General features: G+C 35.6%; 1 protein-coding gene across 1 annotated transcript in view; it reads right to left on the bottom strand.

Annotated features, from left to right (window-relative positions):
- Positions 1 to 27,720, bottom strand: part of FANCL (FA complementation group L) — a 60,254-nt gene that overhangs the window by 12,826 nt on the left and 19,708 nt on the right. The window contains exons 6-7 of the mRNA XM_024552770.4: positions 21,582 to 21,678; positions 10,269 to 10,337 (exon numbers count right to left, since the gene is read on the bottom strand). Coding sequence (XP_024408538.1) covers positions 10,269 to 10,337; positions 21,582 to 21,678 — 166 coding nt within the window. The remainder of the gene's footprint in view (positions 1 to 10,268; positions 10,338 to 21,581; positions 21,679 to 27,720) is intronic.

Genomic DNA, 27,720 nt, shown 5'->3' on the forward strand with positions numbered 1-27,720 from the left:
TATATATAGATATATAAAATGTATATATGAAAGAAGGGAGGAGAAAAGATATATATGGGAACTAAGATGTTAGCTATTCCCCCATAACTGTTATTAAATTATGTTAAACTAGAAAAGCACTTAAGCAGAAAAGTGTGAACACTGCCAATCTCAAAATGTAACGCTTATTATCTTTAAAAGCATTTTGTTACTTTTATAATACCTGAAGTGATATAATAATGTCAGTCACTTAACCAGATCATAGAGTATATCTTCATCTTAAGTACTATTATTTCCAGTATTTTAATAATTTTCTCACAGTCCCAAAATGTGATCTTTTGTGCTCTGATGACACTTAAATTAATAGCATAATTTTCTGGTACTTGCAACAGATGCTTTCCATTCCAATTTTTTTTATACTTTCCTATAATACTTGAAGATAAATCCTCTAATAATCATTTTTGTCTTTATCTCTGAGGGATTCAAAAGGCTTCAATAGAATAAGGAAGTATCAAGAGATTAAACTTTTTAAGAAATTTAATTTTAATATTAATTGCAATATTTCCAATCAGATATCTTTAAAGAGATGATAACTCCCTTAAACATTTGGTTCATTTGATCTTATATGCAAGCTTCACTGATGTTCTCAACTCTTTCTGTAGGTACCACTATACTAAATTTATTTAATCAAGTGCTCTTTTCTGTCAAGCAATCTATACAGAACATTTCACGTCTTCGTATACTTATGTTTATTCTGACTATAACAAACCACTAATAATTGAAAAGTTTTGCCATTATTTTTAAGTCATGTGAACAAGTTATCTGCCCACAAGGTCAAATAAAACATACATATACTTTGTAGCCATTACAGAATGATTGTAGCAACTGTTTAAAAGATCAAAGAAAGAAGGAAACATCTGTCAAGTATAGTTGAAAATACATAAGTTCTATCAATACGTGAAATTTTCTCAATCTCCCTTTCTCTTATCCAGCAACCATTAATCTAGAACAAACCCTAATCACTTTGTACATGGAAGTACACAGCAGCATCTCAGTCAGCTTCCTTCACTCTATAGCGTTGCCATCCTTAGAACCCTCTATACTGATAGCGTAACCTACTAAAAAAACATGTTTTGTTGAAATCTAACCCAGAGAGGTGTTTTGAGGGGGGAAAAAACTCCTATGTGGAAAAGTTGTAATACATCTTGGCGTCTTAAGGAATCTGAGAAGTTCTAAGTCAAGACATAGCAGAACTTAAACCTACAATTTCATAAATTTATTAGATCAGAGTCCTTTTTTCACCTTATGCCTATTAATAGCCAAACCAACCAACCAAACAAACAAACAACACTTTGAGATATGCTATTATAAAACAAAATTCTGACCATGTCACACTTCTTCCATATAACCCCAACACTTTGAGGATAAAGCTCAACAGAACTAATATAGCAGACCTGGCCTAACTCCAGCAAAAGCTTCCATCCATAGAGTACCAAATGACGTGTAATTCATGCATTATCTCCTACAATTTCATGCCTTTGTTCTTCGGCTAATGCAGTTCTCTCCTGAAGTTTCAACTCTCCTCCCAATCCTAACTTTTCATTCCTTAAAACTTACTGAGCTTAAATAATACAGGTATTTCATCCAGAAAACTTGCTTGATCACATCAAGTTAGATTATATGCCTCTTTTCCACCTTATCAAAACAGCTCATCATATCACTCAACACATTTTACTGAAATTATCTTTTTAAATACCTCTCTCCTTATCACTGAGAGTTACTCTTGAAAACCTCACTTAGGGTATTAAAACCTGTCTAATTTACTGTAATATCCTCAGATTCCAGCTCAGTGCTCTATACATAGTAGATAAAAAACGTTTGCTGCATTTAAATTGTTGCCTACTGAAAACTACTGCTTCTTGCATTTGTTTATGTACTTGCATGAGTTAACTATTAGGAGAAGACTTGACCATGATAGCTATACAATTTTCTCTAATAAAGCACTAAAATTAGGATATAACTGCCCTAGTAGACCTTTGTGAGTCAGCTTCCTTACTTATCTTCCTTAAGTTCTATGAATGTCCAAAGAACCCTAAACTTCCCACACTAACACCCACCAAACTACACAAGTGGGTGGGAAAATAAATCAGAGGATTTAGTTTTTTGTCATTTGCCTCTAGCTGCAAATGAGAAACTCTACTCATATTTGGCATACTTATTTAAAACTTCAATACTTCTATTTAACTAGAGGTCACTGGTGAAAACTATGAAAAAATTAACCTGTTCATCAGAATTCCAATAGAAAAAGTAATAACTACACATTTAAGATTGTATGAAAAGACAGTTAAAGCTACTAGGTAAGTAACATACGTGAATTAAATACAAACATCTAATTTTACTCTCTCCCCAACACTCACTATCACTAGAACTATGTTGGGTTTTTTTTCCTTTTCCAATTGTCTGATCAATTGATTGATAGATATAAAATACATCATGACCTAATTTGGGTTTATTTCAAGAATGGAAAATTGGTTTAACATTAAGAAATCAAACAAATAATTTACCACATTACTGGATCAAGAACTCACCATGGACTCACGTACTCAGACTCACTCCTTCTGAGTTCCAGTACAAGGGTAGCAGCTTGAAAGGCACCAGTGGTATGCAGGCAGAAACTGAAGTGTCTGGCATCAGGGCAAGCAGAGGCCACTGTCCCTTTGCTGAGCTTTCCCCCTTCAGAGCCACAGTGCTGCCAGACTGGTAGCATATTTGAGACTCCATCAACTTGGCTAACAGTGTTTGACCTGCCTTGGAGATCCCCAGAGACTCCGCCCAACCCAATTTATGGGCCCACCCAAGTTACTTTTTCATATGAATGGCTCATCTTGGCTCATGCTTCACAACTTCCTAAATCCTATCGAAGAATCAACAGCTGGCCTCAGTGAGCTCCAGGCCGGGCACCAGCAGCAGCCAGATTAGTTTCACAGCTTGGCTTTGCCTGGGAATCTCCAAGCCCAGCACAAGTAGCAGCCTTCTCCGATTGCTTTATAGGTCAGGAAGGGCGCCTCTGGGCAAATCATAGGTGGGGGCTGACCTTGGCCTGTGCCACTCAGGAAATCCCAGGGCCAGCGGATAGCTACAGACCACATCAGAGCATCACCACCCTGCCTCTGAACAGCTGGTCCTCCACAGAGGGCAGAGTTTGGTGGTCAGAGGTCACAGTCAATCCTTGCAGCTGACTGGCCTGGGTAAATCCCTCCCATTGATCTGCTAACAGCAACCATGGCTCAACTACAAGAGTAGAGTGTACTCAGATGACACAAAGAGTGCACCTTGAATACCCAGCTTGGGTGATAGGGGAGGCTGTGCCACTGGACCCAATAGGACACTTCCTACATTAGGCCACACTACCAAGGCACAGAGTCAAAGCACTCTACCTAATACATACAAACACACAGGAGAGGCTGCCAAAACGAGGAGACGAAACATGGCTCAAATGAAGGAACAGATCAAAACTCCAGAAAAAAAGCTAAATGAAATGGAGATAAGCAATCTATCAGATGTAGAGTTCAAAACACTGGTTATAAGGATACTCAAGGAACTTAGTGAGGACCTCAGTAGTATAAAAAAGATCAGTCAGAAACGAAGAATTCATTAATTGAAATAAAGAACAATTTTCAGGGAAACAACAGTAGAGTGGATGAAGCTGAGAATCTAATCAATGATTTGGAACATAAGGAAGCAAAACATAACCAAGCACAACAACAAGAAGGAAAAAGAATTTTTAAAAATGAGGGGAATATAAGCAGCCACTGGAACAACTTTATGAGGTCCAACATTTGCATCATAGGGGTGCCAGGAAGAGAAGAGAAAGAGCAGAAATTGGATATCTATTTGAAAAAACAATGAAGGAAAACTTCCCTAATTTGGTGAAGGAAATAGACATGCAAGTCCAGGAATCACAGAGTCTCGATCAAGTTGGACCCAAAGAGGACCACACCAAGACACATCATAATTAAAATGCCAAGAGTTAAAGAGAGTCATTAAAAGCAGCAAGAGAAAAGCAGAGAATTACCTACAGAGGAGTTCCCATAAGAGTGTCAACTGATTTCTCAAAAGAAACTTTGCAGGTAAGAAGGGGCTGGCAAGAAGTATTCACAGTGATGAAAAGCAAGGACCTACACCCAAGATTACTGTATCCAGCAAAGCTAGCATTTAGAATGGAAGCGCAAATAAAGTGCTTCCCAGACAAGGTAAATCTAAAGAAATTCATCATCACCAAGCCATTATTACATGAAATGTTAAAGGGACTTATTTAAGAAAAAGAAGATCAAACTATGAACATTAAAATGACAACAAACTGCCCTGGCTGGTGGGCTCAGTGGATTGAGCGCTGGCCTGCAAACCAAAGGGCCGCTGATTTGATTCCCAGTCCAGGGCATATGCCTGGATTGTAGGCCAGGTCCTCAGAAGGGGGAGCATGAGAGGCAACCACACATTGATGTTTCTCTCCATGTGCCCTAGACTGGGAATTGAACTGGCAACCCTTTGGTTTGCAAGCCAGCACTCAATCTACTGAGCTATACTAGCTAAAGCTAAAAAAAACATTATTTAAAAAATGACAACAAACTCACAGCTATCAACAACTGGATCTAAAAAATAAAAACAAATGAAGCAAACAACCAGAACATGAGCAGAATCATAGGTATGGGAATCATTTGGAGGGTTATCAGCTGGCAGAGTGAAAGAGGAGAAAGGGGAAAATAGTTCAGGAATCAAGAGGCATAATTGGTAGGAACAAAATAGACAGGGGGATGTTAAGAACAGTATAGGAAAGGGCCCTTTCCCTGACTGGTGTGGCTCAGTGGATTGAGTGCCAGCCTGGGAACCAAAGGGTCACTAGTTCAATTCCCAGCTGGGGCACATGCCTGGGTTTCAGGCCGGGTCCTCAGTGGGGGACACTTAAGAGGCAATCACATGATGTTTCTCTTCCTTCTCTCCCTCCCATCCCCTCTCTAAAAATAAACAAATAAATAAAATCTTTAAAAAAGAAAGAATAGTATAGGAAAGTGAGAAGCCAAAGAACTTACATGCAGGACTCATGGACGTGAACTAAAGCATGGAGGCGGTAATTGCTGGAGGTAGGGGAGTACCAGGCAGAGGGGGGCAAAGAGAAAAAAATTGGGACAACTGTAACAGCATAATCAATAAAATATACTTTAAAAATGTTAATAAAAGGGCAATTAATAGGTTACTAAGTCCAGTAAGTCATGTTGCTATTTTTTTTTTTTACCATATCATGTATCTCCATAATGAATGAAATTTCTTTGTTTTGATTGCTGTGATGTCTTTTTTATCCTTACTATTGTGGCAACAACAAGATTACCAAGAAGACAAAAGCATTTTTAATTAACCAACTTAAGAGTGAACAAAAATCTAGTAGTATGGGTTCTCCATAAAAGACAGCAAAGAGAAAAATGGTAAGAAAGATAATCCAGTAGGTCAGAAAATAATTTCCATGGGGTTCTCACAGTAGATATTGAGAGGTCTTCCCCCCTTGTTTTCAACCAAATTAATTTTTCTTAACATCTCTATGAAAAAGTTCATTATTCCATATAAATATAAACTGAGGTAAATGGCAGTCATGTGACTTGTTTGAAGTTATACAATTAAGTCAATGGCTGAACTGTAAACAGAACCTAGGATACCCAACTGCTAGTCTGCTGCTCTAACTAATGGATCATGCTCCCTGCTATGTAATAGGACTGTTTCCTTTAATTACAAATTCTTCATTCACCATCAGATTATCAGCCAGCGGCTTTATCATTAGTTTTGCTCTTCTTGCATTCATGGCATTATTCCAAGAATATGAGATTTCTATGTTAAAAATATAAGACCTCTGCTTACTGTGTCATACCAAATCTGAAAATTCCAACCGCCCTGGCAAGAATGCTTCACCAACCCTGCATTTAATGGCACATTTATAGGTAACTGCAATTTTAACAACCATTTTGGGTTGGTCAGTAGCCTGGAGAAAATGAATTTTGTTTTTATAGAATCATTAATATCAGTGCACTTAAAATTTTACATTAGGGAGTTATACAGTCTCATTAGTCAATAATACTCACATATATGACTTGTATGTAAAAGTCTAAAAGACAGAAGGGTGTTAAAGATCCATTTTGGAGCATTTGTCATGTTGGAAAGTAGAATAAGATAAAAATCACGGTATACTCTTTCATTATTTCCTAAAATCTATAAAAGGAAATTCAATGGAGTAAACATAGGAAATATCTGAAAAGGGTGTGCAGTCACTTGTCTTTGAGAAGCACTTTGTGTTTCTTTGGCACAGATCACAGCAGCAGTAGTAGCAGCAGCCTTGCCCTTGGTGCTGATTCCTTACTACTCTAAATGTCTCCTCTGAGCCAGAATACACTGGCTGTTGCTGATCATGCTGTGAGACACCTGCACTGGCTACTAGGCTTGTCATGACGCACAAAACCCTACCATCTTCAGCTTGACATTGTGCAAGTTATAATTATTCATCCAAATGAATATGTCAGAGCAGCAGCAGCAGACCTCTCATCAGAGCAAAAGAAAAATACATCAAAACATTATCAACCCAGCAGGAAGACAGGGACCATAAGGAAAATTACCCATTTTTAATATGGATGCCACAAAGCCATGTCTATTATTTTACAAAAAGAAAGGAAAATAAAGATCTTCCAAGTTTAAAGTCCAGAAATACTGAATCCAAAGAAAAAGTGTACAAAAGCAGGCAAGGAATTTTTTTAAATCAAGTATCTGTAACCTACTGTCTCTTAAATATAAATTTGTTATTAGACTATAATAGTAACATTTATTTTGCTTAAGAACAACAACTGTTTAAAATTTGATAAAAGAAAAAAAAACCCTCCCATAAGCAGAATTCTTTCCAACAAGTCCATGAAAAAAGGGAAAAAAAGGGCAAAAAACAGCAAAAAATTCTGATATTACTTCTTGCTTTCAAAACACATTACCAACACTCTTACCGTGTCTAAAGACTGAAGAGTTCATAGCCCTGGTAACATCACCAAAATACTTACAATGTACATCTAGACTTTAGAAGAATAGTAAATACTATATTTTGAAATTTTCTAATATTTAATGGCATGTGCAAAGGAAAAATTGAAATCAACCCCGATCTCCACAAATGAAGATGGCACATCCAAATTCTATAAGCGTATACAAAACAGGCAAATTCTTATCTAATACTTAAATAAATACTTATTTAATATTTTAAAAGTATAACTTTTAGAACTATAGAATATACTCTCAGAACAAAATATGCAAAATGTTTCCATGCAAGACAAAAAATACCCTCAAAATCACAAGCAAGAAACTGAGAAATGTGACCATACTGAAAGTTAAACTTCTGACTGAAAAACTATTTCATATCCAAAGTTAAAAGACGTGCCACAGGGAGAATATACTTACATCTCAAAAAAACAAAGAATTATCCAAAATATAGAAGAAAAACTTATAATAGAGAAAAAAATTAAACAGGCTAAGATTATTAGCACAGTAATAATGACTTATTGTTCTTGGTAAGAATTAAGGTCAGAATAAAATCAGACTAAGACTTGGAAGGGGCTGGGAAAGCAGGAATTATACTATGCATTGCTGGGTAAGAGTGTAAACTCACACAACCAATTTGGGAAGGCAACTGGCAATGTTTAGTAAACTCAAAGAAGTGCAATTACCTACGATCCTGCATTTTCACTTCCAGGCATAACACACACTAAGAATCTTATGTGTACCAAGAAACATGTTAGGGTGTTCACTGCAGCAAGAAATTTAGTAAAATTGTGAACAACCACATCAGTAGGGCAACAGATAAATTAACTGGTAGATTCATATAATGGAATGATTAAACATGCATGGATCATTGGTAAGCCTCAGAAAAAGTCAGACTGTAATGCTATACAGAATACAGCATCAACAAATGTAGCAAAAATATGAATAGATGGCATACACATCGATTTCAGGGAAGTGGTTACATCTAGAAAGGAAGAGAAGTAAATAAAGAGGAAAGGAGAGAGGGGCAAGAGGGGCAAGTCTCAGTTGTTCCAAAAACATTTTATTCCTGAGAGGCAGAAACAGGAAGAGATATCACTGAGGCAAATGTGACAAGATATTAACATCTGTCAAATTTGAATTGTGGATAAAAAGGTGTCCAAATCTTTATCTGTGATTTGCTAAAATTTTAGTATAGTCTATAATTTAAAAAATAATGTGTGACATTCCAATTACTACTAATTAATTCTATTTTATTGGAGCTAATACAAAACAGAAAACTTGTATAACCTAATTAAATCTAAAACTTTAATTTGAATTAGTATGATAAACACTTAACTCCATACTTACATGTGCAAGGCACCTGAACTAGTGGTAAGTAGGTACACAAATTGTTGTTTAATTTCTTTACAGATTTTTCAGCCTAGTAGAGTCACAAACTAAGTTTGCTAAATCGCATTTTTTCTGTGGAGATGCAAACTTTATTTTATTTTTTTAAGATTTTATTTATTTATTTTAGACAAGAGTGTAAGGAAGGGAGAAATAGAGAGAAACATCAATGTGTGGCTGCTTCTCGTGCGCCCCCTACTGGGGACCTGGCCTGGCCTGCAACCCAGGCATGTGCCCTGACTGGGAAGGGACCCTTTGGTTCTCAGGCTGGCACTCAATCCACTGAGCCACACCAGCCAGGGTGAGAAGTGAACTTTTTATTTCACAGACTCAAGTCTGGGGAAAACTTGTATAGTTATCTACAGACAAATAAAAAAACCAAGGAACATCAAAAAACATTCTTCAACCTTGGGTTTAGACAAGTGTTAAGTATAATTTAGAGGTAACATATATCTGTAAAGAGTAATACAATCTAAGTACAATGTCATCTCACGATCCCACACAAAACAAAGATAAAGCTTATAGGGCCAAATAGACAATGTATATTAAAAACACAAGAAAGGTATACAATTTATATGTAATTCTAATTCTTTTTTTAAGAAGTCAACATAGTATTTCCTGTATATTTGTAATATATAACAGAATACCAAAAGCAAATCCATGGTTTTTCCTTTCCTTTATTTTGCTTTTTTCTCAATTTCCACTGAAAGGAGGAAGGATTTCTTTTGTTGTTTTTAAAGAAAAAAAATGAGAAAAATAATTTTTGAATATATGATTAAAATGACATGTGAACCTTCACAAGACTATTTAAATCCAGGTAGGCTATTTTTTTTTTTAACTAACTTCATATACAGGACAATTACTTTATATATTTGTAATATAAAATGTAAGGATAAATTTTCACTTGAACCGATCCAAATTTCATAACAAAACAATAGGTATCCTTTGTTTAGAAAATATTTTGTAAAATGTCACTAGTAGGTTTTTGGGTTTTTTTATTGCACAAGAACAGAAATGTTCTCTTCGTTTGCTTTCAACTGATAAGATTTACCAGTGAAAGTAGGACCATGCCCATCATCACTAGGTTGTCCTTTGAACGTAACTGCTGCTATTCTGTCAGATCTTTAGAAATCACACGTAATACTGATGATGGCACTACTAATAATCATACCACCTTATACCTATATAGTGTTACAGTTTACAATGTGCTTATAAACACATTATCTTGTTAGATATCATCATGTATTGAGAAATCCAATTGACAGAAGCAGGAGAAAGAATCTCCTATATTCTTTATTCAAAGTATGAATATTTCAAAGCATATACAAAAAAGAAAATTGTCTAAGTTCAAGCATGAATGAAGGAGAAACACTTTAAAACAATAAAAACTGACTTGAAATGGCAAGGTTTATTATATTTTTTTAGTCATAATCCATTCTCTTTGAAAAAGATCCTCTGATATTATGGCATCAATGTTAAAAGTTTTAGCAATCTGAAAAATTTCACCCAGTTTTCCACGTACTGCTCACTGCTTTATAAAGAGTCCTTCAGCATTTAAATTTAAAGCAAACTTTCTGTCAAGAAAGCTTCTTCCTGTTTGTCTTACCTGAAGCATGAAGATCTAGAGGCTGGAAGGTGTTTACATGTGTGCATGCATGTGCACGTGTGTGCAGAGAGAAAAATGAACATTAACTGCTAGGAAATATGAGAGAAGCACTCTAAAAGTCCTGTTGATAAACAAATACTTAAAGAAAACTAAAAAAATCCCTTTATAACCTATAAGGCCACTTACGAATAAACAGAATATGCTCTTTTAGCTACTTAAAATGAATTTATGAATGTACCTGTGGTGTCCAGGAAACAGAAAATGAAACAGGAAAATCCACAAAACAATCTGGTGATTCTGCAGGGTACTATGAAAGAGCATAAAATTTGGTTATTTTCGCTTCTAGGTGACAAGTTCACATGAGGTATTTCATAAAGATTGAGTATATTAGTATAAGTATTATAAATGCAAATTTATTATATATAAATATTTTGATTCTACTGTTAAAGAGATGCCAAGAACTGATTAATAGTCAAGTTATGCTCAGGAGGTACAAGGTCTGGTGATTTGGCGGTAACAATGGAATCAGTTTTGAGTGAAGAGAATGAATTGAGTCAGTGTTATGTCAGCTGCTAATGAGATTTGAGGGGTAAACCACACTGGACCTCAGTTTCTTATCTTTAAAATAAGAGGTCAAACTAATTGGCATCAGTTTCCTTTTAGTCTGGAATTTAATCTCAAATAGCCTCAGTTACTATTTATGGAGTCAGTATCAGAATCAAGTTTGTACAAAAATACAATTATCAATTATACGAAGTATTTTCCACAGTTAAATAATTACTTTTAGTAAGAAGATAAATAAATAGAAACAATAAAATGCCTTCTGTCTTATTAAGGAAAAATGAAAGTAATAGTTTTAAGCCAGAAAAAGATTTGCATAGTTGATAAACAGAAAATTAATTTTTCAACAGTTTTATACAAAAAGAAATAGTCACTAGGATAAAACATAGTTTTTCTTAAAATCAATTTTGTAACTAGAGAATTGTACTACATGATTTCTCTAAAATGCAATTATGGATTTTTCAAAGTCATAATTTTTTTAAAAACTCATTTCTTTCCATTAAAAAGCTAAATTCATCCCAATACTAAAAGAAACTTAGTTTTAGGAAAACTTACTCTCATTTGACAGAATGTTTAAAATAAGTTTTAGACTCAATTTTTCATCTTATTTTTCCCAACTTTGCTGAATGAAGCAAAAAGGGACAAAAATTATCACTAGAGTATTTGAAAAATAACACCAGTCCACTGAAGTCAATGCTCTAAAATGAATTAACATTCAGTTACAATCTGTTGGCTGAAAACAAACTTAGAGACTCTGACTAATGGTATCTGGCTATGTAGAACTGCTAAAACAAAGGCAAGTATATAGAAAACCATATAAAAATATAACAATGCTCTAATTTGGAAAAAAGAAAATGAAGAAAGGCTAGGCTGAAATTAAGGAGGGAGGTCTATTTCAAACAGTTAAAATAACAGATGATGTATTTAAGAATGTAACTGCTGTAATCACTGGAAAAACAATTTCTATGACATTTTTATAAGTCATGTGATTATCTCAAAGTGAACGCAGGCAGAGACTTTAGCTTTCTTTGATTTTCAGCCCTGCTAATTAATTTGTATGATCTTGGACAAGGCAGAAAACTTGTTTTATAAGTAAAAATGAGGAAATTCAACTAAAAGTGTTATAAAATCTCTTTTCCCTCTAAAATGTTAAGATTCCATAAAGCTAATAATGTACACTTAAAACCTCCATGGGTCAAAATGGAATATTTATTTTGCTTTTTTGACTTACTGCTGTTTATCTCCCACTGAGGCTGACAATAAACAATGTCAACGCTCTAACTTAAATCACCAATCTGAGTAAGAGTATGAAGTTAATGAAATGTTTATTGTATTTAGAGTAGCTAAACCAAGTAAAGTGCCTATGACTTTGGAAGTCATTAAGTACATATAACTCATTATGTTAAAAAGTATTTGGTCTTATATTTCAGTAGGACTCAGTACAGTATATGGTGTGTATGTACTAACATAGAAAGAGACTTAATAAATAGTTGAGCAAAAAAGCAGGTTATAATAAATCTGATCCCACATACAAAAATGTGAGATAGTTTCTGAGATGAGTATCTTTTAAATATATTTCATGTGCAATTATGTAAATATACAATCACAAATTAGACTGATCTACATGTAGGTGGCTTTACTGTATATCTATTATAACTTAAATGCATAGATATAGTATGTGTTAATTATACTCACATTTAAGATCAATTTTATTTATATAATAAATTTTGACATAACTGCATAGAACCTAAAAAAGCGCAAATTTATATACATATGGATAATTTCACATGAATTATTAAGTAGTATCCTAGATATTCATTTTCAGAATCATTTATATTATAGTACTAACTACTACATAGTTAACTAAAAATAACTACCAAAATGCAGGTAGCTTTCAGTTAGTATAGGTATATATAAAATCACCACAGACTAATTGTGAAACTTTTGGCAATAATAATTGACAACAATAAAAATGCCACATAATATTAACTGAAAAATAAGTATAGTAATTGTTTTTAATATATACTTTTAAAAATCTCACTTTAACCAATTCAGTCAAATCAATAACTAAAAAATAATACAATTATAAAATGATAAAAGTATATTTCCTGTAGCATGCAATATATTTAGACTCTAGTATATAGTTCTAAGAAAAATTTTAACCCAAACTGTTCTGTGATTGGGCCATCTAAAAAGTAAGGCCAGTGAATACACACAAACCGCAGATTGCAAAAGCGGCCGCCAGAGATGGAGTGCCCAGCCTCTCCTACGCATCTGGCATTTGTTTTTCAAGTAGTTCTGATTCTGGCCAAAGCTAAGGAAGCCCTAGGCTACTTCGTGTTCAAGGAAAGATAATAATTCCATCCCACAGTTCAGGATATATTGTAAGTATTGCATACAAGTGCACCTATAAAAACAACAAATATAACTATTTCCCTCATCATATTTATTTTTGATTTAGATAATTTTAATAGGTGGAATCTAGTCAAAATTAATATTTTTTAGAGGGTATTTGGAGACAGTGAGGGAAGGGGCAGAATTGGAAGTATATACTCCAGAATAAGAATACTAAAACAAATGGGTTTCTTTGTAATATATCAAAAAAAACCCTTTGTATTTACATAATAAGCCTGCTTTAAGTCTTGTTACAAAAATATCAGCTTGACCTTTAAAATTTAGTTGGATTAAGATTTTGCATTATGTACTCTTAACACAGTTTCAGCTATAGTCACTACTTTTAACTGACAATCCCACATCCAAATATTGCTAGAAAAGAAATGATCACATCTGAAAGAGAACTTGAGTCTGTCTCTATGAAAACTGAACTAAGTGGACAATTAAAGAGTCTAGTAAATCATACCAACATGAGGATTCATTTAGTTCTAACTCTGTCTTTTAAAAAAGGAAAAAACATTTTTTTTCTTAATTCTTTCTCAACTCAAATAAAGCTTTCTCTTCTCTCCTGCCAGGAGATCTATGATAATGCTTCACAGATATCAATATTGCAGAAACCCTTAAAAATGTTCTCCAGAGAAGTATTAAAAGTGTCTCTTTATCTACCTTGTGAAGACATTAGAAAAACCTAACAGACTAGTAGCTACATATGGCTCTCAATACTACCAATAACATCATTAACTGCAATTAATAATACAGTTTTGTAGGAATAGATATAGGAAGTGTAGACTTAAAGCATTATCTGTTCATCCTATTCAGTAAGTGGAAATGCATGCAAAAAATTAGGCTATTAAGCAAAAAACAGAATCAAGACAAGATGTATTTAAAATATCTCATTTTGGTTTTCATAGTAGCAAAGCAACTTTTATCAATGTACAAATTATAAACAAATAACGCTTTGAAGGAAATGACAGAACTCTTGCAACTGGCAGTATGTGACCTTTGGAAGGATAAAGGCAGCTTTCTCCCTGGTCTTAAAAAATGCACACCTTGAAAAATCAAAAGGGAAAATATTTTTTTTTATTTTAACCAAAATATCCATGTAACTTCTTTTACAAATAAGGTTTCTAGTCCACTAATTTTTTTAGCACTTATCACCTGAGTCATAAAATTATACCTAAACATTCTGTGTGTGAGAAAAAGAGAATTAATTCCTCAACTTGTCTGATACAGAGGCACTGTAAGATATCAACTTTTCTGTGTCATCCAGTACAGCTTTACGTATTAATTCTCTCTCCCAGAAAGCTTTTTTTTTTTTTTTTTTTTTTTTTTTTTAAGATTTCTGCTGTTAAACTTAATAGCAGTTACTATTTCTTTTTTTTTTTTTTTTTTTTTTTTTTTTAATTTATTTATTGTTATTTAATTACAGTTGTATGCCTTTTCCCCCATCCCTTCACCCCACCCCAGGTGAACCCACTTCCCTCCCCCCTCTCCACCCTCCCCCTTGGATTTGTTCATGTGTCCTTTATAGTAGTTCCTGTAATCCCCTCTACCTACTGTCCCCGCCCCCACCCCCCACCCCCGCCCTTGCTATTGTTACATTGTTCTTAACTTCAATGTCTCTGGTTATATTTTGTTTGCTTTTTCCTTCTATTGCTTATGTTCCAGTTAAAGGTGAGATCATATGGTATTTGTCCCTCACTTCCTGGCTTATTTCACTTAGCATAATGCTCTCCAGTTTCATCCATGCTGTTGCAAAGGGTATAAGCTCCTTCTTTCTCTCTGCTGCGTAGAATTCCATTGTGTAAATATACCATAGTTTTTGGATCCACTCGTTTGCTGATGGGCACTTCGGTTGCTTCCAGTATTTGGCTATTGTAAATTGTGCTGCTATGAACATTGGGGTGCACAGATTCTTTTGGATTGGTGTTTCAGTGTTCTTAGGGTATAATCCCAGCAGCGGAATTGCTGGGTCAAAGGGCAGTTCCATTTTTAGTTTTCTGAGGAAATTCCATATTGTTTTCCACAGTGGCCTCACCAGTCTGCATTCCCACCAACAGTGCACTAGGGTTCCCTTTTCTCCGCATCCTCTCCAACATTTGTTTGTGGATTTGTTTATGTTGGCCATTCTGACTGGTGTGAGATGATACCTCATTGTGGTTTTAATTTGCATCTCTCTGATGGCTAGTGATGCTGAGCATCTTTTCATATGTCTCTGGGCCTTCTGTATGTCTTCCTTGGAGAAGTGTCTGTTCAAGTCCTTTGCCCATTTTTTAATTGGGTTGTTTGTCTTCCTGGAGTGGAGTCGTGTGAGTTCTTTATATATTTTGGAGATCAGGCCCTTGTCTGAGGTATCATTGGCAAATATGCTTTCCCATATTGTTGGTTCTCTTTGTAATTTGGTGCTGTTTTCTTTAGCCATGCAGAAGCTTTTTATTTTGATGAGGTCCCATTTGTTTATTCTTTCCTTTATGTCCCTTGCTTTAGGGGATGTGTCTGTGAGGATGTTGCTGCGTGGAATGTCTGAGATTTTCCTGCCAATGTTTTCTTCAAGGACTTTTATGGTGTTACGGCTTATATTTAAGTCTTTTATCCATCTTGAGTTTATTTTCGTGTATGGCGTAAGTTGGTGATCGAGTTTCATTTTTTTGCACGTAGCTGTCCAGATCTCCCAACACCATCTGTTGAAGAGACTGTTTTTGCTCCATTTTATGCTCCTGCCTCCTTTGTCAAATATTAATTGATCGTATAGATTTGAGTTTATTTCTGGGCTCTCTATTCTGTTCCATTGGTCTATGAGCCTGTTTTTATGCCAGTACCAGGCTGTTTTGATTACCGTTGCCTTGTAATACAGTTTGATATCAGGTATTGTGATACCTCCTGCTTTGTCCTTCTTTCTCAAAATTGCTGCTGCTATTCGAGGTCGTTTATGGTTCCATATGAATTTCTGTAATGTTTGTTCTATATCTGTGAAATATGTCATGGGTACTCTAATAGGGATTGCATTGAATCTATAAATTGCTTTGGGTAGTATGGCCATTTTGATGATGTTAATTCTTCCAATCCATGAACATGGTACATGCTTCCATTTGTTTGTATCTTCCTTAATTTCTTTCTTCAGTGTTGTGTAGTTTTCTGAGTACAGGTCTTTTACCTCCTTGGTTAGGTTTATTCCTAGGTACTTTATTTTTCTTGTTGCTATATCGAATGGGATTTTTTTCCTGATTTGTGTTTCTGCAGTTTCGTTGTTGGTGTACAGGAATGCCTTTGATTTCTGGGTATTGACTCTGTATCCAGCTATTTTGCCAAATTCATTTATTAGGTCGAGTAGTTTTTGAGTGGAGTCTATAGGGTTTTCCATGTACACTATCATGTCGTCTGCAAACAGTGACAGTTTCATTTCCTCCTTTCCAATTTGGATGCCTTTTATTGCTTTTTCTTGTCTGATTGCTGTGGCTAGGACTTCCAATACTATGTTGAATAGGAGTGGTGAGAGAGGGCATCCTTGTCTTGTTCCTGATCTTAGTGGGAAAGCTCTAAGTTTTTGTCCATTGAATGTGATGCTGGCTGTAGGTCTCTCATATATGGCCTTAATTATGTTGAGGACTGCTCCCTTTATTCCCACTTGGCTGAGTGTTTTTATCAGAAATGGGTGCTGTATCTTATCGAATGCTTTTTCCGCATCTATTGATATGATCATGTGATTTTTGTCTTTGCTGTTGTTGATGTGATGTATTATGTTTATTGATTTGCGAATATTGTACCATCCTTGCATCCCTGGGATGAATTCCACTTGGTCATGGTGGATGATCTTTTTAATATATTGCTGGATGCGGTTTGCTAATATTTTGTTGAGAATTTTAGCGTCTATGTTCATCAGCGATATTGGCCTGAAGTTTTCTTTCTTCGTTGTGTCTTTATCTGGTTTTGGGATTAGGATGATGTTGGCTTCATAAAAAGAGTTTGGGAGTCTTCCATCAGTTTGGATTTTTTCGAATAGTCTGTGAAGGATAGGGGTTAGTTCTTCCTTAAATGCTTTGTAGAAATCTCCTGTGAAACCATCTGGTCCAGGGCTTTTGTGTGATGGGAGTTTCTTGATGACTGCTTCAATTTCCTTTGCTGATATTGGTCTGTTCAGGTTTTCTGCTTCTTCTTCAGTCAGTTTTGGAAGATTATATTTTTCTAGAAATGTGTCCATTTCATCTAGGTTTTCAAATTTCTTAGCATATAGGTCTTCATAGTAATTTCTTACGATCCTTTGTATTTCTGTGGTATCAGTTGTAATCTCTCCACTTTCATTTCTAATTCTGTTTATTTGGATCCTCTCTCTTTTCTTCTTGATAAGCCTACTTAAAGGCTTGTCGATTTTGTTTATCTTTTCAAAGAACCAGCTTCTGGATTCATTGATCCTTACAATTGTGCTTTTCGTCTCTATGTCATTTAGTTCTGCTCTGATCTTGGTTATTTCCTTCCTTCTGCTTGCTCTGGGCTGTCTTTGTTGTTGTTCCTCCAGTTCTTGTAGGCGTAGGGTTAGGTTGTTTGTGTGAACTGTTTCTAACTTCTTAAGGTAGGCCTGTATTGCTATGAACTTCCCTCTCAGGACTGCCTTAGCTGTGTCCCATAGGTTTTGGGTTGTTGTGAGTTCGTTTTCATTTGTTTCCAGGAAGTTTTTGATTTCTTCCCTAATCTCGTTCTTGACCCATTCATTGTTTAATAGCATGCTATTCAGTCTCCATGATTTTGAGTGTTTTGGGTTTTTACCCTTGGGGTTGGTTTCTAGTTTCAGACCCTTGTGGTCAGAGAAGATGCTTGATATGATTTCAATTTTCTTGAATTTGTTGAGGGTTGCTTTGTGTCCTATCATGTGGTCTATCTTTGAAAAAGATCCATGGACACTTGAAAAGAATGTGTATTTTGCTTCTTTGGGATGAAAAGCTCTGTATATATCAGTTAAGTCCATTTCCTCTAGGGTATTGTTAAGTGACACAATATCTTTGTTAATCTTTTGTTTGGAAGACCTGTCCATTTTTGATAGTGGGGTGTTAAAATCCCCTACTATAATTGTGTTGCTGTCAATATCTTTCTTGAAATCCTCCAAGATTTTCTTTATGTATTTGGGTGCTCCTATGTTGGGTGCATATATATTTATAATGTTTATGTCTTCTTGGTGGATTCTTCCTTTGAGTATTATGAAGTGACCTTCTGGGTCTCTCTTTATGGCCCTTCTTTGGAAGTCTATTTTGTCTGATATGAGTATTGCTACCCCTGCTTTTTTTTCCTGTCCGTTTGCTTGGAAAATTTGTTTCCAGCCCTTCACTTTCAGTCTGTGTGAGTCTTTTGTCCTGAGATGGGTTTCTTGTAGGCAGCATATGTGTGGGTCATGTTTTCTTATCCATTCAGCTGTTCTATGTCTTTTGATTGGAGCATTTAATCCATTTACATTTAAGGTTATTATCGATAGGTAGTTATTCATTGCCATTATTTCCTACCTGTGTTCCTCTGTCTTTCTCTTTTCCTTCCTTTCCTTAAAGCAGTCCCTTTAGCATCTCTTGCAGAGCTGGTTTGGTGGAGCTGTATTCTTTTAGACTTCTTTTGTCTGGGAAGCTCTTTATTTGGTCTTCTATCTTGATTGAGAGCCTTGCTGGGTAAAGTAGTCTTGGTTGGAGGCCTCTGGTTCTCATTACTTGGAATATTTTTTGCCATTCTCTTCTGGCTTGGAGCGTTTCCATTGAGAAGTCAGTTGCTAACCTTATTGGGGCTCCCTTGTATGTTACTTCCTTTTTCTCCCTTGCTGCCTTTAAGATCCTCTCTTTGTCTTGGAAATTTGCCATTTTAATTATGATGTGTCTTGCAGTGGGTCTCTTTGGGTTCCTCTTGTTTGGGACTCTCTGTGATTCCTGGATTTGGGTGACTTTTTCTCTCCTCAGATTAGGGAAATTTTCCATCATTACTTTTTCAAACAGGTTTTCTATCCCTTGCTCTTCTTCTTCTCCTTCTGGTATTCCTATTATACGGATGTTGTTACGTTTCATGTTGTCCTGCATTTCCCTTATTGCCTCTTCATTCTTTCTGAGCCTCTTTTCCTTTTCTTGTTCCTTCTGGGTGTTTTTTTCTACTTTATCCTCCAGCTCGCTGATCCGATCCTCTGCTTCATCAAGTCTGCTTTTAATTCCTTCTACTGTGTTCTTCAATTCAGAAATTGTATTCTTCATTTCCTCTTGGCTCTTGTTGATATTTTCTATTTCCTTTTTCATGTTGATATAGTTTGCAGTGAGTTCATTGTAGTTTCCTTGTAGTTTCTGGTAGTTCTCTTTGAGCTCAGAGAGCTCAGTGAGCTTCCTGATGACCATTGCTTTGAACTCAGTATCTGATAGTTGACTTGCCTCTTTTTCGGTTAGTATTCTTTCTGAGACTTCCTCCTTTCCTTTCATTTGGGAATTGTTTCTTTGTCTTCCCATTGTTTGTGAGGCTCTTCTTGTTGGCCTCTGCTTCTTAAATTGCTTTGTTCTGAATCCCTGGGTTTATGATATGAACTTCTATGGTAGAATGCCAATGGGATTCGGTGGTGCTGTCTCCTTACTCTCCTGTGCTCACTGGTCTTGAGCTGACGTTTATGTGTTTAACACGGTCTAACTCTAGTCTTTTCAGCACTCCAGGTTTTGTTGTCGCACCTGTGGGAAAAATAGAAAGGGGGGGAGAAAGAAAAGGAAAAAACAAACAAACAAACAAACAAAAAAAAAAAAAAACCAAAGATGGGAAGGAGGGAAAAAGGAAATAGGAAAGGAGGAAAGGGAGGAAGGAGGGAAGAAGGATTAAAGAAAGATCGGAGGCAAGATAAGAAGGAATTTTAACAAAAATTAAAACATAGAAATAGATAAAAGAAGGGAGGAAGAAGACATAAAAATGGTAAAGGATGGGAGGAAGAAGGAATGAAAGAAAAAAAAGAGAGAGAGAGGAAGAAGGAGTTCAGGGGGAAAGGAAAAGGGAAAAAAAAAAAAAAAAATCTTCTGTTGGCTTTAAACCGTTCAGGTTATTTCTGCTGTTGTCCTGTCTGTGCAACGGGAGGCGGTGGTTGGAAGGATTGGTTTCACTTTTCTTCCTTCCTGGGTCACACTCTTCACTGTTTTGTAGGTGTGGTCCCTGGCAGGCAATCAGGCCGTTGATCAGCCAATCCAGCAGCTTTGTTCTTGGGACTCTCGAGTGGCCGCTCCAGCCGCTTTGGCTCCGGACGCCTGCGCGCGCAGCAGGGGAATCCAGCGGCTTCGGGTTTGTGACGTTATTTGGGCTCTGAGCGCGCAGCCGGCCGACCGATCGAGCCGCCCAGGCTAGGGAGGCTGGCGCGCCGCAAACTGCTGGTTCAGCCGCCTTGGTGTTACGTCTCTCGCCAGCCCCTTTGTGCTTGGGAAGTGCGCATCCAGCCGGCCCTACGCTTGGTGAGCGCGCAGCCCGCCGCCGAGCCAGAGGCTCTACGCTTGGGGGCCCGATCCAGCTGTCCGGGGCTTGAGATTCTCGGGTGGGCGGGGCCGCCCTGGGACCGAATCACGCGGTCCTCGGTTCCGAGGTTTTGGGTCTGTGGGTGGAGCAGCTAGTCTCTGCTCCAAAAGATCTCGGAGGTTTCAGGTGTGGGCGCCCCTCCGGGGTTTCATGTACGGGCCCCGTTCGCTAATCTGCACGCGCGCTACCGCGCGCAACCGGACCTCAGGTGAGCGCCGGTGCTGCTTATCCCGCGTTCCCCGTTCGCAGTCCAGGGGCCTCCCAGAAAGCTTAAATGCCAGGCACATTTTTTAAAAGGACAAACACAATTGATCTTTTCATCACTACAATCTTCTGAAATAGAGTTGATTGATGACTCCTGGGAATTTAAAAAAAAAAAAAAAAAAGATGTCCTGGTTTTCTCAAATTCTAATGTTTCCCTAGTGATTACTAAATACATGATTAATATGCTGAACTTGCTTATTCTACTCATTTCTCAAAATTCACAATCTGGAACTAAAAAATAAAGATGAAGCAGCTATGTTTTGTGCTAGTAAATTAAAGAGTAGTTATAGATCACCAGCCTATAATATAGGGCCCTATATGTACAGGCATAACCTTGGCAAATTTTTAAAATTATAGAAGGAAAAAAAGTTCAGTCAAAACAAACAAATTATAAAAGGTATGTGTGTGTGTCTGTGTTTGAGGGTTGGGAGTGGGTCAGAAATAACAACTACAAAGGTAATTAATTCATAGTAAGAGTTGAAGACAAAAGACCTTCAGTAAAACTTTACTTGGGATAGTGGAAACTCCCAACTCTTTTTATATTGGATATTACAAAAATAACATTTTGGTACTTTGAGGCTGCTGGATCTTACTGCAATATTTCTTTTTTATGAAGTCTATATTTTGATCAAATTTGAACTAAAATAGTGACATGAAATTATATTTAGGCTTTTGGAAACCTGGTGAATTTTCTTTGAGGCTTTTCAAAATAAAATGTTTAAACTACCATTATGTGTATTTTTAAAAGCAGCTAGCATTTCTTTACATTGAAAACATTCATAAAGGTCATTTCACAAAGTATTTCCTGACCACAATAACAGTTTAACGAAGCACATACCTTTGCCTTCAACTTGAGAGTGATTAGATGCTCTCTACCAGAAGCATCATCAGCTTTTAACTTGATGGTACTGAAGCAAGAATCCGCAGATACAAGTCTGGTGAGTAGAAGAGAATAAAAAATGATCACACTGGGGAGAGCAGGACTGGGCGGGGGGGTGGTGAAGGATAGTAGGATTCAAAATAAAAATATTTGCTATATTCCTATTAATCCATTACAAATATTAATCAGAGGGATTTCTGCATGCCAGCCCTTTATGCCGCTATATAGATTTACTGCCGTTAATACACCAGCCTAGTGCTTAATGCAGTCATAGATCTCTGGATTATTTACAATGTGTGTCAAGGCTCATGCTGTGGTCAGTGAGCACTATGTTTCGGTTTTCCATCACTGGAACCTTTGGCACACACAGCATGTTCCTGTCAGCCTCTACTTATGTACACATTAAACTTCCTGTCAAACTCTCTGATCCATTTCTGTAGTTTCATACAGTATGAGACTTTTATGCTTCCTTTATTTGTTTTCTCCTCGATGAACTTTTCCTTTATTATCAATAATGTAACTTATAAAAATCTGGCTGATATTACTTCATATACTCAAATTGATCCTCCAAGGAAAATGCTGTATAAGCACGGGTACAGCCTGGTCTCCTAACAATAAATTTTCTTTTTGTGCGATATATAGCTTCTGACACTTAACCTGGGCATGTATTCCAGATGACTAATATTTTAAACATATAGCACAAGCACAGTTGTTTTGGCTTTAAGTTGCTCTAAATGCATGAATTTTTCTATAATGGAAACCAATACCCTTTGAAATATATCATTCTGTAAAACTATGGTCCCTTGAGTAGCATAAGCTACTGCCAAAAATGTTCAAATTTAGTAGTACATTTACTAGTGAACTGGGCATGTGGATATTTTTTTGACATTTTTACAATACTATTCTCTTGTAAAGATAAAAAGTAGCCTAGAAGTACTGCACACCTTATCACTCACACTGATGGTAAGACGCATCAGAGTTCAGAACTAACATTAGCCTCCTAACCCAAGAAACATTTTTTTAACATCACTACATGCTGTTTAGTCACTGGCCAGATATAATGGTAAAAGTGGGTCAATTTCAAAGAAAATATACATATATACATATATATATATATTGGGCAATAACGCCATGAAACATTTTGTAATGAAAAATAGATCTAAATCTTAAAAAAGTACCTATCTTCAACAACAGACTAAAAGATAAGAAAATCTTTATTAACAGAATGTTTATCATAATCTGTAAAAAGTCTAGGGTCTTAGAAAACAAAAATAAAATTATTCTAGAAAACCTTTATTTACACTAAAAATATCAAAGGCTTTATATACAAATGTTTATTAATTTCTTTGGCTATATGTGTAAGCATCTCAAATTCCCCTCACCCCCAAAATTTAGAACATAAGACTTTATCACACGTTTTAGCAATACAATTCTAAAGGTCAGATATATGGGCATCTAACTCTTGAAAAGATCAACACTTCAGGTTTGAGAGGCTGATATAAGCATACGCATGTGCTTCTATTTACTCACTAAAAAAATTTAAAAAGTATAAATAAACCTACAGTTACAAAAAGAACAAGAAGGAAATAGCATCAACTAAAGGAAATTTTCAACAAATTCTGTAAAAATAAAAAGTAGTTTACAGAACACTGGCCGACAAAACACATTAGAAGACAGGAAAAAAGGGTTCCAAAAGTGAGAGAGCTTGCAAAAAAAGAAAAAAAAAAAGAAAGAAAGTCTATAGGATAGAGGGTATGACATACATGGGAAGAAATTAAGGGAATATTTAAAAAATATATAAAAAAGCAAAAAGAGAAGAGGAAATTTTAAACCAAATTACAAACAATGAAGCTGTGTTAAAAATTGTAACTGTTCTACCATAAACTTTCCAATGAAAAATAGTTATATAGTCATAAAAAAATCAAACTGCTTAGTAACCACAATTTTAAAAATCCAGCAATAGCCAAAGCTAAAAGATTATAGCTACAGGAACTAATGTAAATATATTTGACCAGTTCACTTTAAAAGGAAGAGATGCCAAAAATTGAGAGGTAGAAAGGGTAAAGAGATGAGGAGGAAAGACTAGGAACACTAAAATTCATAATTGCTAATTTGAGAGTAAACATACATGTCATTAATTGAATGGACATGAAAAAAGTTTAAGAAATATTAACCATAACAGAAGAATAAAAGAACAATGAAGAAAGGAGAAAGATAGCAGTATAAGAACTTAATCCTTTCTAGTTATAGTAATCAGTATGTAATTCCTAAAACTGATATATCAATCAATATTAAATTAGGCATATTATTTAAAAATATGAAAGTTGTAAGCACAAATATTTCAGAGTGTTTGTTCAAAGACTAATACTGGATATAAGAAATGTGGGAAAAGGCTGCTGCTCTTCTTTGTAAGCCTTAAATAGGTTATAATCATGATGCGTATATACAAAGAGAGCACAAGAAGGGTGTGTGGGGGGGAAAGAAACAACAAAATTATCAACTAGTACTTTTCATACTTCACATTGCTGCTCCTCATCCAAATGTTCAAATCACTATTGAACGTCTATAAAATTAGACAGAAATAAGCAAAACTTCTAGTCTTTTTTTCCAATGACACAAACAAGATGATCACCGTTCCACAAAGTTTAAAGCATGGAGACAACACATTAGAGACAATGTCATGCCCAAAACATGTCCCTGAAGTCAAAATGCTAAAAAAAAAAAAAAAAAAAAAAAAATGTGTTAAACTTTTAAGGAGTCAACTAAAACCATAAAAGCCATTTATAATTTCAGGTTAATCTCAGCCTGGTCATTTAAAATTACACATTTTACCCATCTTGATTTCTGTCTACTTTGTTTTGGGGACAGGGAGAAATCTTATTATGATTATTAATAGCTTGAGAATGTGTGACCTAGACTGTTACATATGATCTAGTATTTATCCTTACCTTCTTCTTTTTGGTAATAGAATCCCTGCCTCCCTAGCACCTTCAACTACACCAAGTTTTAGCAGGGTACACTTCCATCCTGCTAGCAAACCTTCCTAGCTACCCCTGGGCACCAGCATATTACTAAATTTTGGCCAATGGACTGCAAACAAAAGTGATTGATATGTGCATCTTTTGGATCATTTATTAACAAAACTGTGCCTTCTTTTCTCCACTGCCCTTCTCACTCTCTCTCCCTTCCTTTTGACTAGATCTGAGACAGGCCAGTATGAGCCAGCAAACACCATGCAGACAAGAATCACTCTCTTAGTGCAGCTCTGACCACTAGCACTTTCTGCAGTAATGGAGGTATTCTACATGTGCACTCTCCGAAACAGTAGCCACTAGCTACATGCAGCTATGGAGGATGTAAAATACAGCTAGTATAGACACTGCAATTTTACTTTAGTTTAAATATAAATGCCAATAGCCACATGTGGCTAATAGCTACTATACCAACCAATGCAGTAGACAGACAGTTAAGAAACAAATCAAAGAAACCTGAGCTCTTGGATGACCTTGTGGAACACAGCCACCTGTACTCACTCTTGACCATCTGCCTCCCTCTACACTGTTAATGAGGGAGGAATAAAATTCTATCTTGTTTGAAACATTCAGGACTTGAGGTTCTCTTTTTTAATAGCAGTTTAGCCTATACTCTAATTTAAAAAACATATTTGTATCTATTCACAATAGAAAAGAATAATTTAGTGTTTGGTCTATAAAAGAGATATTAAAGGGGAAAAAACAGTGAGAGGCTCTAACAAGTAATATAAAAATCAGTCTTTAAAAAGTCTATTTCAAATGTTCTGCTTTATTGTTAAGGTGGGCATCTTCATTTAAACAATATAGGATAAATAATTTTTACTCAGTTAAATAAAAATAATTCATTTAAATAATATATTTAGAAAACTTTCATCACTGGAAAGCTCAAATTATTTTAAAGTTAGGAAATCATTTTCAAATTTACATCTAGAAGGAGTTTTGGTATTATTACTCAGCTAGGCATATTTAAATTGGCTAAAAATATAAAAACATAAAATCTAAAGAAATTAAAATATACTTTTGGCACTTTATTATTTGCTGCATGTCTTTATAAATCTGCTTGCAATAACTAAAATGGCACTAAATGTGACAGTTAAGTTTTATAAACACTTAAAAAGGATATAACTACTTTAGCTTCAGGGAGGTTTTTGTTGTTCTTGTTAATAGCTGATGCTGTTATCAATACAGAGCAGCAGCAGCAATGTGCTTTACCTCTTGAAATACTGTACCTATTTTGACCAACAGCCTGTTATATATTTTTTCTTTTCTTTAAATATCTAGATATATTTGTAGAGTAATAACATCAAAAAACAGACTAAAGATTTTCATGGTTTAAGAAAGCATCAAAGTATCCATTTTTACCACTACTCTCAAGTTTAAGCATTACTTCAAACCTAGCCTTCAAAAAACAATCTCTCTTATTGGTGCCTTTACTTCTTGTCTCTTCTGTTCACCAGCCTCTCCTGGCTTCCATGACTAGATTAATCTTCCTAATCATCTTTTTAATCATATCAAGTCCTTCCCCCAAAATACTCAAGGAGTCCCATCACCTGCATATAAAGAGTCCTTAGTTTATCAGTCTACCCTTCCTCTGGCCCTGATATTAATCCTCTTATATGAGCAACTGATTTACTCCCAGGTCCAGAAATGAATTGTACATTTCCACATTACAGCCTTGCCTCCACCAATCCCTCACTTCTAAGGCTTTCTATATTCCTTCCAAACTTATCCCAAAACCTACCTCCTCTAAGAACCTTCCTAATTATCTGTAAACAAAAAGAACCTCACCTTTTTGAAACTCTCACACTGATCCTTTTCATGTAAGTTTTTACATTTTTATAAGGAATATAAAAGTTTTATACTTCCATATATGTGGCCAATGCTCTATGTATTAAATGAACATGGAGAAGCTATTGTCAGGTTGGTTTTTATTCATTGCTTCACATGTATGTTTTAAACAACTGAATGCAAAATCTGTTTAAATTTGATACTATCAACACATTACCAATTTATAAAAACACAATTTTTTCACTATTAGATAATTTGCAGTTATTTAGTGATTTGAACATACGTGTGAGGAAAAAAACAGTACTTATAAAAGTAATTTAGAATGAAGACCATACTTATTAACATCTATGGTCTTTTGTGTTATATAACAAAAGTTATTACTGGTTATAATTAAATCATAACATTAATTAAGTGCTAGAAAACTCCAAATATGATACATCCACTTAGAAAACTGCCTCACACTCTCTATTATCAATATAACAGAAATAAAACTAAAACATTTCCTCTTCCCTTTCCAAACCCTTCCTACATCCCTAACTATTTTAAAAACTAAGGGCTTCACTTTTAAGCCAGTCCTCAATATCACCATAACTTCAGCAGAACTGCTATTAGTGTGTCTGAATTCATTCCTTGTCTTCTCTGTCTTCTTCCTTCCACTGGTACGCCACATTTTATTTAAAGGTTCCATCCATCTCAATTTGTATTTGGGAATGGTGCCTTATCATATAAAACCTAATCTCATAAATTAATATAACCAGTCCTCAATATCACCACAACAGTGCATTTAAAATTATTGGTAACGTCCATGTCCACCTAAGATGGAGTAGCTCGCTACAGACCAGCACTTCCACTGAGAACAACTAGAGTAACCCGATGAAAAGGAAAAGAAAAAGTAAGTTTGAAGGTATCAAATAATTACTAAGGCAACCAGGACCTGAAGGGCCCCAGTCCTGAAGAAGGGGAAACAGGAGAAATATGCCAAAACTTTCCAGCTATTTTTCCTTTTGCCTACTTACCAACTATGAACACAAGCAAGAGAATAAGGATCTGGGCAAAGGGCACCAAGAACTACTCTTAAGTGGCAACAACAACAAAAAACCTAGCAGCATTTTTGGCAATCTTTTGAGATAGAGAAATCTGGTGGAAAGGTAGGACCAGAGATTTGGGCCTAATAATTTGACAATTTTCCATCAAAAGTTTTGATAAATCCATACACTGTGATGGATAAGAGGATAAAAAGCCAAGCAGAAAGCCAATGAAGAAAGGGAGACTATTTA

This window comes from Desmodus rotundus, chromosome 5 (assembly GCF_022682495.2).
Source record: "Desmodus rotundus isolate HL8 chromosome 5, HLdesRot8A.1, whole genome shotgun sequence".
NCBI classification, from domain to species: domain Eukaryota; kingdom Metazoa; phylum Chordata; class Mammalia; order Chiroptera; family Phyllostomidae; genus Desmodus; species Desmodus rotundus.